This window comes from Marmota monax, unplaced genomic scaffold (assembly GCF_021218885.2).
Source record: "Marmota monax isolate L192 unplaced genomic scaffold, Marmota_monax_Labrador192_F-V1.1 WCK01_AAM20220418_F8-fsc00080, whole genome shotgun sequence".
NCBI lineage: Eukaryota > Metazoa > Chordata > Mammalia > Rodentia > Sciuridae > Marmota > Marmota monax.
This window is the reverse complement of record NW_026694750.1, coordinates 171,283-188,209: the sequence shown is the minus strand read 5'-3', so window position 1 is coordinate 188,209 and position 16,927 is coordinate 171,283. Positions and strand designations below refer to the sequence as shown.

Below are 16,927 nucleotides of genomic sequence, written 5' to 3'. Positions count from 1 at the left end.
TTTCTCCTGACTACAGTCACTTTGTTTGGGGGAATATGTAACTCCTCGTCATGAAAACACGGCATGTCAGTGCAGTAAGCTGGTCATCGCCACTCACTCAGTTCTGTCATGGTTACTTAATGGTGCCCGGGATGGGACCCAGGGCCTCCTGCGTGCTGGGCCACTGCTCTACCACCCAGCGGCCTCCCTGGCGCTTTTCATGTTTTACTTTGGGACAGAGTCTCACTGAGTTGCCCAGGCTGGCCTCAAACTTGTGACCCTCCTGCCTCAGCCTCCCAGATAGCCGGGATTACAGGCGAGTGCCACCGTGCTTTACTGTTATTACTGTTGATAAGCAAATAAGTAAATATGGGAAATAGGAGCAAATGTGTAAATGTTAGAACATTTTTCTCATTTTTAATCGGTAACAGTAAATGTGATAAATACAGCTGATAAACGAGGGCTCCCTGGCTTCCTCAGTAATTCTTCAAGACTACAGGGGCCCGAGGACCGCTGCCTGTGGTGGGGCTCGTACCTTGTGGCGCAGGTGCCCCGACCCCTCATTCTCGTGCCCACGGCAGACATGACTCGTCGGTCACATTGTCCTGCCTGCTGCTTCCCCACCGGGGAATGTCTGGCATGACGCTGACCGGGGGCTCCTCCCCGCACCTACCTTTTCAAGATAATGAGGATATTCATGGTCCAGGGGAGCAGGAGGAGGGCCTGGTTGAGCTGCACCGCTTCCACCGTCCTCCGCGCCACCGTCTCTGGCTTCAACGGGGGAAAGAGATGGGGAAACCTGGGGCAGGAAGAGACACAGCGGGTTTCTCTCGAGGAAGCGCGTGCTCCTGGGAAGCCTGGGTGGCTGACGTGGGGGGTGTCCCTTGGCTTTTTCCGTGTGAGACTTGAGACTGGGGGTGTTCGCAGCTCAGACTTGTCGGGGCTCCATGTTCCCTCACTCCAGCCTCCAGCACCCGAGCGAGGGGCCCCAGGTTGCAGGGGGCGCCCTTGGGGACCAGGACTTCTAGCCCACCTGGGTTCGCCCAGCTCTGCACAGCCTGGCCCTGCCCAGTGTCCTGTGTCTGCTCTGCCCCAGCAGGACTGTTCCTGCCACCTACGCTCCAACCTTTGCCAGCTGTCCTCTCCCTGCCCCTCTGGGAGACCTCTTGTCCCCATAGCCCCCCAAATGGCCTCCGATCTTGTCCGCCTGCTCATTCCTTCACCACATTGAGCGCATCTAGAATGGCCTTGTTTCCTTGCCAATGGCCCGTCTCCCCCAACAGACTTTGAGTTCCGTGAGGGCAGAGGCCTGATCAGTCTTGCTCCCTGTTGTAGCCTCAGCATCTAACAGTGTCCGGCATGTAGTAGGTGCTCAGTAGATACTTGCTGAGCAAGTAGCCCTTCCCTAGGTGTCCTCATGCTGTCTGGAGGCGGGGCATGTGCCGGAGATGGGCCTGTGCCGGAGATGCCCACTGCCCAGCCAGCTGGTTCTCTAACTCATTCAGACATTGCAGAGCGTGTTCCGTGAAACTGCTCAGCGAATGAATAATGGATTGAGCAAACACAGGGGCTTCTCGTGCCTGTTCAGAGCCCTCTGACTGTAGACGCCCGCAGCAGTGATGTCCCCGTGTGCTCACACCATCCTCTGCAGTTGATAGACAGGGAAACCCAGGCTCTGGGGGGCAAGCAGGACCGACCAGGCCTGCAGGAGTTCGAGGTCATGCTCTCGCCCCTCTGCTCGGTGCTCCTCCCACCTTCCTGCTGCTGGCTCCGACGCCAGTCCCACCAAGGGCGTGGGGTCTGCCCTGCACCACAAGACTGAGGGCACCGAGTCACTAGGTCTGGTGTCATTCCTGAGCACAGGCAGCTCCTGGGCTCCACAGATCTCACCCCTGCCCTGTGCTTTCTTTGCTGTCCTGGGTGCCTCTAAGAGGCCCTCAGCCACACTGTCCCAAAGCGCTGGCCTCTGGTTCTGCAGAGATGAGCTTGTTGAGGCAGCTCACTGGTGTGGAACCCGTCAGATGTGAGGCCGGTAGGCTCTCCGGCCTCTACCTGTGCCCAGTCCTGCTTCTCGGGGAAGAGAAGGCAGAATGGACGGAAGGAGCTCCCTGGGCTCGGGGGGCTTCCTGGAAAGACCCTCAGGAGAACCCGACAGAGGAGCTCTGCTGTCTGCTGGTGGGACCTTCTCCTTTGTCTCCGTGGTGGGCGGGAAGGGTACACGGGGAACTGGCAACTCCCGGAGGCAGCACAGACTCTCAGAAAAACCACATTCAGCTAGCCAGTTTCTCCTGGGTGGCCTCGGGCAAGTAACTGCCTTCCAAGCCTCAGTTTCCTCCCCTGTGACATGGGGATAAGAGCCCTCTAGCAGGTTGCCATGTGCGCCAAACCCGAGAAGTAGGTGTACTACGATTAATCCCTTTTCATAAACGAGGAGATGGAGGCACAGAAAAGTCAAGTAACTTGCCCAAGGTCACAGAGTTGAGATGCGACCAGGCCATTTGGGTCTGCATTCTGAACCTCTAAGAAACAATGACTTGGGTAAACTTTGAATTTCTTACGTGGTGGAGAGGACAGACGCCAGTAGGTAAAATACACCCATGTATGACTGCCAGTGTCCCTCCCCTTCTGTGTTGAGGGTGCCCAATTAAAACTGTAATCACCACTGATGTACTTCTGTCCAACGGGCATTGATTGAGCACCTCTTGTATACACAGATGAAACGAAATCAAACCAAGTCCTCAAGGGAGAAGTAATCGATCTTGGGATATTAATAGTCATGGACACTATAATCAGGGCTACATGATCAGGACACTATAATCAGTATAATCAGAACTTACACTTTCCTTCAAAACCAGAGGGAAAAGTTGGTATGTCAGGAAAATTCAAAACAAATGCACTTTTTTTGTGTGTGGGGGGGAACTGGGGATTGAACCCAGGGCCACTTAACCGCTAAGCCACATCCCCAGCCCTTTTGATTTTTTATTTGGAGACAGGGTCTCACTAAGTTGCTGAGGCTGGCTTCAAACCTGCAATCCTCTTGCCTCAGCCTCCTGGGTCATACCACATCCAGCTAACAGGCACTTTTGCAGGTTGTTTATTGTTAGTAAAAATAACACGGGCAGTAGCTCTTTATCAAGCCTCTAATAAGTCCTGCCCTTTGCACTGGATGAATTACATGTATTGTTTTTAATTCTTCAATGACCCTATGAGTTACATATCATTTCCACTATTTTACAGATGAGCAAAGTAAAGCTCAGAGACAATAAAACTAGCACCAAGTTTCACAACTGCAGAGTAGCTGAAGTGTGATTCAAAACCAGGTATTTTTAATTTAATTTATGTTATTATATACTGGAGATTGAACCTAGGGGTGCTCTACCATTAAGCCACACCCCCAGCCCTTTTATTTTTTTATTTGGAGACAGGGTTCATTAAGTTTCTGTGGCTGGCCTTGAATGTACGATCCTCCTGCTTCAGCCTGAGTCACTGGGATTGCCGGCGTGTGCAGATATTTTTGCTTCTTGATCACCAACACTACACTTTTGTTCACAGGTAAGATGTGCTGAGTGATTCTTGCATGGCGTGCACCAGCCCAGGGACTCACACACGCTAGGCAAGTGCTCTACCAGTGAGCTACACCCTGACCCTCATCCTCAGCTCTGAAAGAAGGTGAAGCATATAATTTAGAACACAGATCATCATGTGAATAGCAAAAAAAAAAAAAAAAAAAAAAAGTCTTTGGATGATTTTCATTTATCTGTGACCTTACACATCTCTATACCCCTACAGTGCCATTTACCGAGGACTCACCTGGCACGCATGCTGTTCCATATCACACCATGTTATTCTCCCTGTAGAACCTATGAGGTCCTATTTTGCAGATGAGCAGTGAAGGCCAGGCAGGAACTAGTCAGGCCCATTGTCACACAGACACCACAGCTGCAGGGCAGCCACCACCCTGGGTGCCTGGCTCCTGAGCCCCAAATATTGGCCCCACTGCCCCTGTGGGGCCTCTGCATTCCTTGATATCGATCTATAATCTACAAACAGGGAAAGGTGTGCACCTTAAGCACACAACTTGGTTAACCTCACTAGTTCAGATTGCAAAGAAGGAACTTCTAAAACCCTCTGTCTTCCCTGCCTCCTCCGGGGTAGTTACGGGTCTGCTTTCCGGCACTGCGGCTCAGTGTACTCCATTCTAGAACTTCACACAAACACAATCATGCGGGGTGTCCCCTTTTGGCTTCCTTGCTCAGCTCAAGGGACGTACCATGCTACATGCCTGTCAGCCCTGCTCTCTTTACCGTTGGCCTCATTCCACTGCGTGCCTTTGGCCTGGGCTGTGTACAAGCCCCAAGCTGAGCAGCAGGACCCTAACCTGCTGGAGCATCCTACCCCCCACTGATGGAGAACCCGTGAGCCCAGCCTGGCAGAGGAGCGGCTTCTGGGGACCCTGCAGCGCCCTCTCCCTGTGCAGACGCTGGCTGGCCCAGCTCGGCGAGGAGGCCGGTCCCCTGCCCACTGACCTGACCCTCATGCCCTGGAACATCTCAGTGCTGGTGTGGAAGGGCAGTACGGTGGTGGCGCTGACGCCCGGACAGTCCAGCAGTCCCAGGGTCAGGCTCTCCATAAAGGCGAAGGCGGACGCTTTGGACGTGCAGTAGTCGATGGCGCCGGGGATGGCAGACAGTGCCAGCACGGAGTTGAGGCACACGATGTGGCCGTTCTGCAACTCCAGCATGCGCGGCAGGAAGGCCTTGGTGGTCTGCGGGCAGACGGGGTCGGTGTGAAGCAGCCGCTGTTTCCACCAGCCCTCCTGCCCTGGCCCGGGACACCTGCCCACCCGGGACCACGCTACTCCAGCGGCCCAGCCCTCCTGCAGGGGAAGGGGCTAGAGGCACCCTGCTGCGGGACACTGAGGTCACAGATCAGAAAGTCTAGTGGCTTCTGGGGCTGGACATTCCTCTTGGTCCCGCTTTGTCCTTGGATATCCTGCTGGCCCAAGTCCTGGTCCTGGTGAGCCTATTGCCACCCCAGCTGGCCAGGCTCCCTGTCATGCCCAGGGCTGGCTCTCGGCCAGGACAGCTCTTACCCAGAACTGGCCCAAGGTGTTGATGTGCTGGGACTTGAGGAGGGCGTCATCGTCGCTGTCCATCAAGCTCTTCCCGTGGACCACAGCGGCGTTGTTGACCAGAATGGTGATGTCACCCACCTGCGGGTGGGAGGGGACACAGGGCTGTGAGGGCACAGACCAGACCCCCCACCACATGCGTGCAGCCTTGGGAAGCCACACCACCTCTCTGGCATCAGTCTTGTTGAGAAGATGGCATTAGCACCAGACCAGCTGTGTGCTGAGGGTTAGAAATGACTTATGGCACGCACCCTTCCTGGGACCCATCACATCTATAATAAATGAGGTTATTGGTACGTAAAGAGAGTTACCATTGCCACATGCCGGACACCCAACAGGGTGGTTTTTTCCTCTCTTGGAGTAAACTGATACACTAGATGACTGAAGGCAGGAGAAGGATTTTCCCAGGAGGCAGTGGGGCATTGGGCTCTCAGAGTCTTGGAGAGAAACCCACAGGTTTAAATTTCCAAGGGGACCACAGGTGACTATAGCTATGGTGCAATCATCCCCAATCCCTGCCTGTGCAACTTGGACCAGCTCCTCAGGAAAGTCCCCTAAAGTGCCCTGGACAAAGCCACTCTGCCAGGCCACGCAAGCACATCCCCTTTTCCTGGCATTACCCTGCGTTCAGCTGCTCTGAGGACAGGCCCTCCCAAGCCACTGACCTTCTCCCGGACAGCTTTGGCCGTCTGGTATACCTCCTCCCGGTTGCCCACGTCACAGATGAAGTAGTGGCACTCTGTGCCCATCTGCCGGATCTCCTCCGTCGTCTCCTTCAGACATTTCTCAGTCCGGCCCCATAGAACAATCTAGAAGAAGAGAATAAGGTGGTCATGGAACAAGCAATTATTACCATCAGAAGTCCAGTGAAATAACTTGTCTTTAAATTTCCCTCCCTGACTTCACCCCAAAATAAAGTATACAAAGCAAATTAACAATATGAATTTTTAAAAGGGAAATTAGCCTATTCTTAAGTGAACCAGTAGTTCCCGAGCTTATTTATTTATTTGGTACTGGGGATTGAACTCAGGGGGACTCGACCACTGAGCCACATCCCCGCCCTCTTTTGTATTTTATTTAGAGACAGGGTCTCACTGAGTTGCTTAGCGCCTTGCTTTTGCTGAGGCTGGATTTGAACTCGAAATCCTCCTGCCTCAGCCTCCCAAGCCTGGGATTACAGGCGTGTGTCACCGGGCCTGGCTCTGAGCCCATTTATGACCAATTGATGGATTACTTATCTTTCTAATATACTCCTTCTAGCAGGATGCCTCCTGCCAGCCCAGTGCTGACTATCTCAGAAGCAAGAGCACAGTTTTTCTATTCAATATTTCAGAATGTTCTTCCAAATCAGCTTCTCACCAGTTAGTCTAGGGCTAGGATGGATGGGGAGGCTTGGCCTCAGGGCTGCAGAGGCTGAGGGGGCCTGCCACCCTGCTGCGGGAGGGCGGGAGAGGGGCAGCCAGGTTCCAGTTGAGATGAACTGCTGCCTCACCTGGCAGGTAATGAGCCGCTCACCTCACCAGGAGTCCGCCCCGCAGGACTGAACAGCGGTAATTCAAGGGTTGGGGCAAGTTTATGAATGGCTGGCCCATAAGGGCTCAGAGGAGAAGCTTGGCTTGTTCTCACCCTCGACCTGAGGTAGGGTAGCACATCTTTCCCCATGAGAGCCCAGGGTTAGAGGACGGGGAGACTAACTGCCCTAACTAAGAGTCAACTCTGTTGGCACAGAGGGCGGGAGGCCCGGGACCCACAAGCTCAGGATAGAACCAGGAAAAGCAAGAGCAGGAAGCTGCTTCTAGGGAATCAGTCCGATGGGTTCCTATTTTCTTTCCTTTTTTAAAATTATCAGTGAACTTCTCTACACAAAAATAAAACCCAGTATGGAAACCCCGATGTGTGAAACCAAGAGAAATAAGTGGTGTGTCCAACTCATAATATTTTCTTACTCTAAAGACGACTAAGGAGAACAAAATGGCTTATGTGGGAAGACAAGCCTTCCAAACCGGGGCTTATAGACGGTGGCTGCAGTCACAATGGACCAGAACCCGACCCATCTCTCTTTTATATTGTTGCCGGTTGTAGTGGAAAGCCGAGTGGACAGAGCGGCGAATGACCACAGTTTGTTAACTGCCTATCTTAAAACCTCAGAACTTTCATTTAGAAAGAGAATGAGCCAGGTGGGGTGAGCGGGGGCTGGTACACTCGAGGATTCTGGTGCATTGATTTTTTTTTTTTTAATTAGAATTTTTTAAACTTTTAAAGTATTTTAAAAAAGGAAATAATAGTGTTCTCTCAACCTCTAAAACAGCTCTGGGAAAGCCCAGTTTGAAAGCCCCACTCAGTCCAACCACTTTATTTCTTTTAATTGAAGTCCTGAAATACAGAAACGGTTTTACAAGGGAGAAGCCTGTTGGCTGTCTCCAGGACCCCAGAAGTCCATCAAGGGCAAAGAGGCTGCAATTAGAGAGACTCCAAGGGACACTTTACTAAAAACAGCCTTGGAATGTGTTCCTCCAGGAGAGGCTGGGAGGTTTAGACCATGGAGAAGAAAAAGACAAACATTTGTTCTAAGGATGTGATTTGGCATCGACATCCTTCACCCCACCAGACCCCCGCATCCCTGTCTTCCAGGGTTCCTTCCATCCTCCCTCATCACCCACCTACCACCCATTAGCTCATCCATCCACCCATCCATCTACACACCCATCCATCTATCCACCCATCCATCGATCCACTTATCTGTGTATCTGTCCATCCATCCATCTACCCACCCAGTTCTGAGTATATCAGCCTGGGATGAAGACAACCCTTGGCTTCCTTCCTCCTGCTCCATTGTCTCTGTCTCCCATGGGTGATGGGACCACTGGGCTTACACAGATCCCTAAGGTATGGCTGAGGCAGAAAGGTACCTCTGGGGACCCTAAGAATTTCTGGGCAAGTCAACAGAAGGAAAGCTTAGAGCTGGGGAGCTTGCTGGAAGGTACAGGGGTCTAGATGCCTACATAGACAAGTGATGACCTCGGGGTATCTGAAGCAGTGGCCCAGATGGGTGCCTGTCACTCTGGAACCCTTTCAGCACAAACGGGTGTGCAGGGGTTCCCATCAGAAGGTCCCTGAGGGCTCCACCCCAGAAGCATGAAGCTGGGCAAGGTGAGGAGGGCAGGGGTCTGTGGTCTGGGAACCGGGGAGCCCAGCACTGTCCACCTGGGGAGGAGACAGGGCAGGGGCAAGGGACGAAATGAAGGTCGTGCCCTGCTGTCTTTCAATGGCAGCAAGGACAACAGTCAGGCCCCTGAGGCTTGGTGGCTCCCTCTGAGGGGCTGCTGAGACAGAGGTTGCCCCTGTGGGCCCGGAGCCCCGAAGAACTCAGTGCTGTCTTACTCATTTTATGTCCCCGCGTCCAGGTTGGCATGTGCTGTCTGCTGAATGAACTAATGAAAGTTAAGTGCCAAAGGTGGGACCACCTCCCAGGCCGAGAGACCATGCATCCTCCTCCGCGGAGCCATCAGGGTCCCCCGCAATCTTCAGCACAGGGGTCTGAGCGAGGGAGGACAGGGGTTTCCCTCCCCAGAACAGCCACCGCGGAGCTGGGCTGCCTGGGGAGGGCGGCTAGTGCGAGCCTCGCCATGTTCCCGCGCAAGCCTCGCATGTGCTCGGTGCTGTGCGTCCGGGGCATGCGCAGCCTTGCGCCGGGTTCCCCAGGTCCTCTGGTGGACGCGCAAGGTCCTGGGGTGGGCGGGCACTGTTAGTCTGTTTGTCTTAGGGGCCAGCGGCGCCTCCGTGGACGGGTGGTGTCACCTGGACTGGGTGCTAGGGAGAGCCCAGGGGACGGCAATGAGACCCCTCCCGGGTGGAGCTTCTCCGGCTCCTCTGGTCCCTGCCTGGACCCCCTCTGGGGTTCTGTCACCAGAAGCCGGCAGCTATACCTGCAGGCCTGCCCAGGTGCCCTGCCAGAGACCCCTGGGGGTGACCCGACCGCGGATAGCACAAGCGACCCTCCTAGTGCCAGGACAGGGTGGCCGGGCGGAGGCGGGTGGGAGGGGCCGCGAGGGGCGGGCTCCCGGTGCGGGAAGCCGGTTGGTTGGCCTCCGTTAATGAACTCGCAGGACGAGGGAGCGGCGGGTCAAGGTCAGCGCCGGGTGTACTCATCAACAGGGATTATAGAATCCGGGCTCTGGAGGCTCGGCACCTCGGCCTCCCTTCCCCGGGCAGAGGGCGGCCTCCCTTCCCTGGGCAGAGGGCGAGCTTCGGGCCCCCTGCTCCTCCTGGGCTGGAGCGCAGCTCGGGAGAGGCCAGGCTGCCCTCTCCCTGCGCGGCTGCCTTCTCTGCTGGCCCAGCGCGGCCCTCGGGGCTCCATCCAGAGTTGTCATTGCCCACTTTTCACGGTACTGAGGTCACCCGCCTCAAGTCACACTCTGCGCGGTGGGGACAGGAATCGAACCAGAACCTTCCCCCCCGCAGATGCGCCAAGCCCCAGCAGGGCAGGAGTCTGAGTTTTAAAGATTCTGCTCCCAAATCCCAGGTGTCCAGCACTCAGCCTTCACTCCCACCCGGAAGGTCCTTCTCATGCCATGTCACTCAGTGTCCATCGCAACCACCCTGTGCACCCACCTGCCAGGACCACAGAGAGCCCAGGGTGGGATGGAATGGGCATGGAACCCAGTTCTGAGACCCAACAAAGAATTGTTCCTGCCGCAGGGAGACCCTGTTCCAGTGGGCAAGGCAGAAGGAACAGGAAACCCTGGGCCACGAACGAGGGCAAGTGGGATAGAGAAGAAAAAAGGGAACCTCATTTAAATTGGGCATTTAGGACACAGCCATAATATATCCATCTCAGAGAGGCTGAGCATCTTGTCTGAGACCACACAGACAAATGAGTGACAGGGCTGGGATGTTAACTGAGGTTTTGTCAGGCAGCCGGACAGCAGCTCCATTCACTCTCCTGGTGGGAGAAAACTCATCTCCTTTCTCTAAAGGGACTCAGCGCACAGGGCTGGCACCCACTGGCATGCGGTACATTCTCTGCTGGGATTTCCCACAAGGAGAAAAGGCTGAGAAAATCATAGCACCAGCCCTCAGTGACCCTCTCCTCTCGCTGGTCAAAGGATGAGTGTCTCACGGCATGGAAGGATGCTCAGGGACTTAATGATCAGAAAAGGGGCCAAGCATTAGGCACCTGGGATAACCTCAGCCCCCAAAACTACCAGGCGAAGGGGCTGCGTAGAGGAGCCTCAGGGCGGAAGACTGGCTGCACGTGCTTCTTTATGTTTGTCTGTATAAGAGAGAAAGCCTCTAAAGAACTCAGTTATTTATGCTCTTAACAATGGAAGGTGTAGTAAAGCTTCCCATAGATCTTTTCCAAAATAGTTATGCACACACAGGTAACTCAGCGCTGTGGGGTCAACCCCTACTTGTCCCTCAGTCCCCTACCAGTGTCTCCCATCCACTGTGAGGTAACTGTTTGCAATTCTCTTCCTGTTTTTTTTTCTTCCTGTTTTAAATGCCAAGTCTACTCATGGACTCCTATTCATCCTGCAGAACCCTGCCTAAATATCCCTCAGTTCCAGAACCTCCCTGGCTGCTCCTTCTGTTCCCCCTACAACACCACCACACAGTGTCCAACATCTTTTAAGCACTGGCCCTGGGCCAGGCACTGTGCAGAGGACACGGATTGGTTTCTACATTAACCCTCACTACCCTGTGGGTGGGTATCCCCCCTCTTTTTTTAAGGTGAGCCTCAGACAGATGAAGTGACCTGCCCAGAGTCCTGCAGTTCCTAAAGCAGAACTCCTGGTTCTCACTGCAGAGGCAAGCCCTGCTGGTGTCCAATAAGCCCAGATGTGGGGGCGCTGGCCCATTGCTGAACACCCCTGCCTTGCTGACAGCTTGCAGGTTCTCGGGGGACTACACTGACACAGCCGCAGCACCCAGGGTGGGCCAGACGGAGGAGGTGTTCAGCTGACGTCCCGGGGGCCTTGGCCCCAGGGGCCTCTAGAAGAACCTGCTGACTGGAGGACACCAAGTGCGCTTTTCTACCCAGCTCAGCCTTCCTCTCCCAGGGGGCTCATACCAACGCCTGGACTTGGCCTTCATTCCTGGAACTCCACTCTGGAGCACCCTCCACCATGACATGAGCTGGGTGGTCTCGGGTGACCCCCAGGAAGAACATCTGTTTATAATTGGCAGCCCCAGAAAGGTCCAGGTCCCTGGGCCGGTCATGGGCAGGCAGCTCAGGTCCCACGGGCCCTGTGTTCTGAACCTGGAGCGGTGCTCTTGGCTTCAACGAAGGAATGAAAATACCCGCCAGAGGCCCCAAGGCACGGTGGCCACAGATTGGAGGGCGTATGTCTCCTCCCCTTCCAGGACCTCCCAGCCACCCTGTGGCCAGGGGAGAATGGGAAAGCCGCTAGCCCTGGCAGAGCCTGCAGGGGAGGCTCTTAAACGCCACAGATGCATTTATGGCCTGGGTTAGCTCTGGTCTCCCCCCTTCCACACCCTGTCCAGTTCCAAAGAGAAAGCCCCCATGTCCTGAGCACAGTGACCTAGAACCTGGCTCCAGAGCCAGCGAGCCTCGGTTCAATTCTCTGATCTGTCACTTAGGAGGTACGCGAACTCAGGTGACCGGCTCAGTTGGGGGGGGGTTAAGGAAGCGGGGTCAGGAGGATTGCAGGGGGCCCAGTGAACGCCAGCTGGTGTCACTTTCACACAGCGACAAAAGAATCTCTGCCCAGAAGATTCTTCTGCTCTCCAAACTGGTCACTGGGGCGATGGCTGCCCAAAGTCCCCCACTGGGGCTCCCTGTCTTGCCCTCCTTAGACACAGCCTGGGATGAGTGGCGGAAGCAAGAATCCTAGCCATCCCTCCCTCCCTCCCCGTCCTCCCGCCTGACTTAGAAGACTTCCTTGGTCCACAGCCACAGCCTGGGCAGGTGCGGACCAGCCTGTCGAAACTGACCACCTGCAGAGTGAGCTCTGGTGTCACTGGTGGGATTTCTTGGGGAGGAAGGACTCTCAAGCTGGGCTCTGGTGGAGCCTGGGGTTTCAGTGAGGATCCTGGGGATTGCCGGAGGTAGGGGGCTTGGCCGATGTCCTCCCGGGCCTCCCTCCCCTCCTGCCCATCATCCAGAACAATGACACTTTAATTAGGTGTACCTGTCATTACTACAAAAACTATGGTAATACTACTAATCAGAGTTTGAAGCCAGACTCCCGATTCCTGCTGTCGCACCGCACTCTTCCCTTGGGATGAACCCCTACCTCTCACCCCTGGCCAGGTTTGGCCTGCCACGTGGGCACATCCAACAGGCCTGATGGCTCTTCTGCTTCCGAGAGCCCACCCACCGAGGACCGACAGTGGCTGGGCACTGCCTCCGGACCTCTTCTTTCCAGACTTTCGAACCCCGCCTGCCCTTTCGGCCACAAGCCCTCTTTCCAAAGTCTGCGTGCCCCAGTGTGGCCCTCTTGGGGAAGGACGGGCAGTGGAGTCCACTACGTTCTGTGAGTCTGCCAATCATCAAGGCAGTGTCCAGGGAAAGTCACTGAGCACAGAGCCCCCAGCCGGGGTCTCCTGCGCAAGCACCACCTAATGACTTTGGTTTCCGGGGCGGAGGGATCTCCTCTGCGCCAGGGGACCTTGCCAACAATAACGGCAGCAGCTACGACTCCTGTGCAGCTTCGGTTCATGACGGGGTCCCACTGCTCACCCCAGGAGGCCAGAGGCCACAAAGACACCGGGCCTCTCTGTTGGGGATTGGGCTAGATGCTCCGGGACCCTCTGATCCTGCATGTGGGGTTGCTGGGCAGAGGGCTCCACAAGCCCTGTGAGCCTGCTGCTCGCTGGCTCCGGTCCCCCCTTTCGGCCTGTGGAGAACGTTTTGGTGGCTGCTGGCTCAGCTAGGGGACAGGTCTGTTAGGAAGCTCCTCAAATTAGATCAGCTGGCGGTGTCGCCATCCCACAGGTCCTGACGCAACCCAGAGCTGGGCGGCCTTCAGCCAGCAGATGTCCAGCCTGGAACCGGCCCCATCGAGAGGCACAGAGATGACCACCAGCGGTGGCATGGCGTGGTGCTGGCTGACCCTCAGGCCCCGCTGGGCACCGCTGCCGTCTTGTCCCCTGTCAGCTCAGGACAGCCGGGGGTACCCCCGTTTCTACACAAGGAAACTGAGGCACAGAGGACGACACTCCGTACTCCAAGCTCCTAGAACTTGAAGTCCAACCTATGCTGCGTGATTCCCTTGGCCATGATGTCACTGGAGCAAAGGGACAGCTCTGTGTTCATTATACAGTGTCACAGAGCACACATGTGTGCCCAGGGCTTGCCCTGCTGCAGGATCCCGGGGCCCCTCAGGACCAAGGCAGGAGGACATGAGGTTGGAGCTGCTGTCCTGGTCAGCACTGGCCAGGGCTGGTGGCTGGCTGTGCATGTGTCCCTGGTCTCCACGTGAGCAGGGGGGCCTGCCGGGGCTCGCGTTTCTAAGGCTCAGTGTGCCTACTTGGGTACTTGAGATGCAGACCTCACGAGTGACCAGGGGCTGGTATGGGAGGGTGATGTGTGTCCCCAAAAAGTGAAGTCTTAGGTTCCAGACCCTGGGTGACCCTATTTGGAAAAAAAGGTCTGTGCGAACACAAGAGTGAAGGCTCTCGAGGTGAGTGTGCCCTGGCCTAGGGTGGGCCTGAAGGCCACTGACTGGTGACCTCATAAGAAATGGAAGCATCACAGACAGGGGAGGAAGGCCAGGGACAGAGACTGGAGGGAAGCAGCCACAAGCCAAGGAACTATGGAAGCCACCAGGAGCTGGCAGGGCCCTTGGAGAGAGTGTGGCCCTGCCAGCACCTTGACTTGGGACTTTGGGCCTCTGAATGAAGTTAAGTCACCTGGCTTGGGGTCGCCTCTGTGGCAGCTACTGGAAATGAATACAGATGGGTCCTGCAGTCCTCATTCGGTGGACGAGGAACCACCAAGCTGAGGATCAACGGCTCCACCCGCTGCTCCGGGTGTGGAGTCCCGGCTCTTTCTGCCCCTGAGGCCCTTCTCCACTGTCCCCACCACATCACTCTCTCCTTGCACCCAATCCATCAGTGACCCTGTCAGTCCAGCCTCTGAGCTACAACTCCAGCCCCAGCACTTTGATTTCTACTTGAGTGTGAAGGGCAGCCCTTGGCTAGGGTTGTAAAATCCACCCGGATTTTAGAACAAGTTCCCGCTGCTGCAGTGGAGCCTGGGATGAGGGTGGGAGCCAGGGCGGTGGTGGGGGCCAGTCGGGTGCTGGGCACCCTCAGGTGATGGAGGAAGAGGGGCCCAAGGTGGGGCCCGCGCAGAACCAGCACGAGGCTGCCACCCTGGAGCCCCAGCCTCCTCTCCAGCGAGGGTGGGCTTTGGCAAGTCCCAGTGTCTAGGAAGAAAAGGGGCGTGGCTTAAGTCCCCAGGTCCCTTAGCTTTCAGAACACCTGGGGAAGCCCAAGGAGCGGGAGGAGGGCGGTGAGCCGGAGGCAGTCCACGTGGCCAGGGCCACTCCCCAGGAAGGGGGCGCCAGATGGGCCTCGGCTGCCTACCCCGCCGGGGGAACACACCGTCCAATAACAAGGGGGCGATGGGGAGCCGGCCAGCGGGGGTCACAGGACGCAGGGGGTGGGGGGTGCCAGGAGGGCCTCGGAGCGAGCCCCACGGGTCTGGCAGGAGGCTGCGGTCGGTCTTTTCGAAAGCGGGTCCAGGGGTGGGGCGGTGGCCCGGGAGGGGCGTGGCGTGGCGTCCGGGGGCGTGGCGCGGTGTCCGGGAGGGGCGTGGCGCGGGGGTCTGGGCCTCTGCCCAGTAGGCGGACCCGGCAGCCGGTGGGAAGCGGTGGGAGGTCGAGGAGGCGGGGCGGGGTCGCGGGCGCAGATGCGGAGGGAGTGGGAGCGGTGGGTGAATGGAAGTGTCGGGCTGGGGTCCTGGATGCAGAGTTGGGGGACGGGGTGGGGACGAGTAGCGGGCTCAGGGTCCTGGGTGCAGATGGGAGGGATGGGGTGAGGGGTGAATGGGGGTTCAGATTGGGGTCCTGGGTGCAGATGGAGAGGGAGCGAGGTGGGGGGCGAAAAAGGGGCGCGGGATTGCGCGGGGGGGGGCAGAGATTGGGAGGAGCCAGGGGTAGGAAAGGGGTCCCCCTCCAGCCACCCCGACCGCCGGCTCTTCCTTCCTCCGCCACCAGACCGGCGGTAAACAAACGCCGTGATGTCATGGGCGCCGCTGACCTGCGGCTGAACCCGGAGCTGCAAATGGGATTCGAGGTGCCAGCAGCCTCCGGGCCGCTCGGCCTGAGCCACACACGCGCCTCCGCGCCGGCGAGGTTAGCCCAGCTGCACACATGGACAGGATGCTGCCACCAGACGTTGCAACACGCAGCCAGTCTGCTGGCCGCCGCGTGAACCGTCCGCCGCCCTCCTCCACCGCCCCCAGGCACCCGCCCAGCTGGAGGGCCTCCCTCCTCCGGAGCATCCCGGGGGGCTGGCAGCTTCCACCCCTCGGCGGTCAGCCTCCCCGCTGGGGACCCCGTGCCCCGCCTCCCCAAGGGGCCTACAAACCAAGGGCTGGGCCTCTGGGGTCAGCTTTTGGTGGCTGCTTAGGGTTTCCTGGGAAGCTCAAGCCCTTTGGAGATTGGGGGCCTAATGCGCTTCAGGTATAAAGAGATTCCAAAGTGTCCCGATGGCCGCGCATTGCCCTTCTCAGGCGAGCCAGTTTATGCCGGGGGAACTCGCAGCCGGCCCTGGACTGCATTCCCTTGGCAGCGCTACGGGCCTGGGCTGTCCCGTGGAGTGGAAAGCAGCCTGGCTGGGGCCTCAAGGAATCTGCTCTGGAGTTGATCTGCTGTGTGACTTCTGGATGAGTCACTTGGCGTCTCTGGGCTCCACCATCTCCAACTGGCCTCCCTGTGCTGGTGTGGGGAAGGTCAAAAGTGCAAGAGGATGCTCACTGCACAGCAAGAGGGGTCAGAGGCTCAGGTGCTGGGGCCCGGGGCAGGGACAACTTGGAGCAGCTCCCAGAGGCCAAGACAGCCTCTCTGCTCACTCCAGCCCCCAGACTCCTTCTCTTACTGAGGGAAGTTGGGGCTTTACAGCCTAAGGGGGTGAATACTCCCCAGGACCCAAGGAATCCTTCAAGTGACCCCGGATCTTTAGCAAGCATCCCTGGAGTCCAGCGAGGGACGGTTGCACCCTAGAGCCAGTCCCCTCCTACAGCAGATTCTAGTTCCCCTTTCCGGGAGCGATGTTTAAATCCCTGTCCCCTCTCCTGCAACCACCCCACTCAGCACCCACCCACCCACCCCACTATAGTCCCTCCGGTCTCTCTCTGAAATGCTAACAGGAGGCAGCTCTCCTGAATTCCAGACCCCGGGCAATCAGATGCCCAAAGAGAATGAAACCATTTGCCGTCTTAGGAATGGAGGTAAGGCCCTGGAGGGGAACCTGGGAGGAGTGAGGTGGGCACCCCATGAGGTAGGGCACCCACTAGGACCCGTCACATGACGTGTGGGGCTCCTCGTTCCAAAAACCATGAAGAATGGATGGGATGGTGACAGTGGAGTGTCATACCTAGTGCAGTCCCCCAACTGGAAGCCAGCCCCGGCTCTCACGGAGGGCGGTCAGTAGCAACTCACCACAGGACCTCTTGCCAGGCATGAGCCCCCCGACCCCGCCACACTGGCCACGGCTACTCCAGGACGCAAGATACACAACGCATCCGTGGTGGACAGCTGAGGGGCAGCGAGCGAGAAGTGGCTGGGGACGTGGCTCAGCAGTGGAACCCTGCCTCACACAGGGGGACACTGGGTGGGAGCCTCAGCC

The 16,927-nt window shown here is 57.1% G+C and overlaps 1 protein-coding gene across 3 annotated transcripts in view; it reads right to left on the bottom strand.

The window, feature by feature from the left end:
* The window catches only part of Dhrs3 (dehydrogenase/reductase 3), a 32,020-nt gene that overhangs the window by 2,532 nt on the left and 12,561 nt on the right, over positions 1 to 16,927 (bottom strand). For 2 of the 3 annotated variants that reach the window (XM_046424448.2, XM_046424446.2), the window contains 4 exons: positions 5,776 to 5,919; positions 5,072 to 5,191; positions 4,506 to 4,744; positions 653 to 778 (listed from right to left, as the gene is read on the bottom strand). In XM_046424448.2, the coding sequence (XP_046280404.1) occupies positions 653 to 778; positions 4,506 to 4,744; positions 5,072 to 5,191; positions 5,776 to 5,919 (629 nt within the window). The remainder of the gene's footprint in view (positions 1 to 652; positions 779 to 4,505; positions 4,745 to 5,071; positions 5,192 to 5,775; positions 5,920 to 16,927) is intronic. The other variant, XM_046424447.2, reaches the window with a different exon arrangement.